The sequence below is a fragment of the Camellia sinensis genome, chromosome 13 (assembly GCF_055761805.1).
Source record: "Camellia sinensis isolate YWXY chromosome 13, ASM5576180v1, whole genome shotgun sequence".
NCBI lineage: Eukaryota > Viridiplantae > Streptophyta > Magnoliopsida > Ericales > Theaceae > Camellia > Camellia sinensis.
In genome coordinates, this window is record NC_138973.1 from 48,012,933 (window position 1) to 48,015,256 (window position 2,324).

The 2,324-nt window shown below is 32.5% G+C and overlaps 1 protein-coding gene across 1 annotated transcript; it reads left to right on the forward strand.

Moving 5' to 3' along the window:
• The first annotated feature begins 342 nt into the window (after nucleotides 1-342).
• On the forward strand, nucleotides 343-1,947 carry LOC114279887 (FCS-Like Zinc finger 2). The gene is made up of 2 exons (XM_028222171.2): nucleotides 343-888; nucleotides 1,415-1,947. Exons 1-2 carry the CDS (start codon nucleotides 566-568, stop codon nucleotides 1,605-1,607), a joined length of 516 nt encoding a protein of 171 aa, XP_028077972.1. The 5' UTR covers nucleotides 343-565; the 3' UTR covers nucleotides 1,608-1,947.
• Nucleotides 1,948-2,324: the final 377 nt, after the last annotated feature.

Consider the following 2,324-nt stretch of genomic DNA (forward strand, 5'->3'; position numbering starts at 1 on the left):
TTTATATTTTATCAAATTGACGATTTTACCCGTAAAAAATCTAATAATATTTTCAATTGTCCTTATTTAGAATAAGATTCAAAATTTAGAATCAAATATATCACAATTAAAAAGTCAAATACCAAAGTGATACAAGTTCCAAACTACAAAAACTTTTAATATAATTAATCCAAAATTATATTATTAATTTTTTTACATGACAGGCTTAGCTTAAGCTACCTCTAATATGTAAATAATTATAAACATAATTAGTACATATAGCGCACGGGTGGAATAGTTACCTTTTAACCCGATTGCCAAGTAGTTGTTTGATTAGTCTTGGCATTATAGTAAATTATTGGCAGATTTAATGGCATTCATGTAAGTGTTCTGGGCCAATAGATTCACTCTCACGGATTCTCGAAACCCGCCGTGGTTTTGCACCTCTCTCTCTCTCACTCAGAGTCTTTCACACCAACCTTCCTTATAAACCACCTCTCCAGCTCTCTCCTCCCAGCTTCCTCTCCCCATCTCTCTCTCTCTCTCTCTCTAACTCAGCAAAACCCACATCAGTAAGAACACATTCATGGACTCTGCATCCACAAGAAGGCCTTGTTTCATTGAAGAAGACGATGGTCTTGCCTCTCTTGCAGACATGGAAGCTGGGTTCTCTGGAAACCATCAACATCCACACCCTTTTGTGTCTAGGCCACTCTATTACACATCCTCCTTGCAGAGAAGAGGTAGCATCAGAAACCTTTCATCGTTCTCTTCCTCTGTTTCTTCTCCCAGATCTGGAAGGTTCTATGATGCTAATAGATTCTATGAAGAACACCAGCCCCATTTCTTGGAGGCTTGTTTTCTTTGCAAGAAGACCCTTGCTAATAACAAAGACATCTTCATGTACAGGTTTGTCCCATTTTCTCTCTCTTCTTTTGAATTTGAGAACCCTCTTTTATGTTTTCTCTCTGTTTTTTTATGGGAAAGTCGAATTTTCTGGGAAAATTTTGTTTAATCACAGAAAATTCTATATATGTTTGGGGAAAGTCCAATTCTTTTTGCTCTACAAAATATGGGCTTACTAATTGGAGATGGGTTTAGGATAGAATAGGAAATTAATGAGATTTTGCTCTTATTTTCCGTTCACTGTGTTTGGATGTGGAGAAAACCAAGTCAAATGAAAGGGGAAAATTTGAAGCAGTAAATGTTTCTTATTTTGGTCTCTGAAAATTGAGAAACTCAAATAAATAAATAAATTGATTGGACCCATGAGAGTTTGCTTTCAGTTTGGGAAATTCAAACCCAAAATTTTAATTTGATCTATTATCATTACATTTTCTCAGCGACCAAACAGGATTGATTCTTTTGTTCTCTTACAAAATTTTTATCTTTGTTTTTGGGGTTATTCTAAATTTGTATGGTTTTTGAATTACAGAGGGGACACTCCATTCTGTAGTGACGAGTGCAGACAAGAGCAGATAGAGATAGATGAAGCCAATGAGAAGAATTGGAAGATCTCTGCTTCCATGAAAGCCTTGAGGATTGATCAGAAAAAACCCAACAAATCCTCCTCTCCAAACAAGACCCAAAACTACCCTCTCCGAGCAGGCGCAGTGATAGCTGCTTAATCACATCATCAGCCAGCCGAGAAAAGAAAAGAAAATGAAGGAAAATGTATCATGGTTTCTGTGATTCTGTCCATTGGAAGAGGAGGGGCCAATTTGAGAGAAGCACAGGAGAAAGAAGACCCATTTTGAGGATTTTTGTTTTTTTTTTTAATTTTCATATAAATAAATTGTAAATCCTTATATGAGGCTTTTTGTGGGGTAAGGGATGCTCTGTAAATAGTTTTATTATTTTTATTTTATTTTGGGTATTCTGCTGAAGTTTTCTTTGTTTCTTGATTTGGGTATTCTCATCATGGTCATGAGAAGCTTTATATAATACAAGGAAATTTCTCCCACCAAATACTGGACCCTTTTAGTGTTTCTCTTTTTTCTAGAGGTAAATAATCCCAATTATTGTTTCGAATCACTTGTTTTGGGATTTGCTTATTTTTTAACTTTTTTTTTTATATTTATTTTCATTTTTAGTGAATTTTATTTTTAAAAAGATTTAAATTAAAATTTTTAGATTCAATTGGATAAGACAAATAGAAAATTTATAATTTTTTTAAAATTTCAAAAAAGACAAAAATAAGTATTTTTTTTATACTTATTTTAGATTTTTAATTTTTTTTTTGAAATTAAAAAAAAAATTAGACTTGTCTTGATAAGTCGAAAAAAATAAAAAATTTAATATTTTTTTGAAAAAAAAATACTAAAAACATAAAAATTCAATTTTTT

Coding starts and splice junctions, on each gene's coding strand:
- LOC114279887 (XM_028222171.2), top strand. CDS start 566: ATGGACTCTGCATCCACAAGAAGGCCTTGTTTCATTGAAGAAGACGAT. Junction 889..1,414: donor AAAGACATCTTCATGTACAG/GTTTGTCCCATT, acceptor TTTGAATTACAG/AGGGGACACTCCATTCTGTA.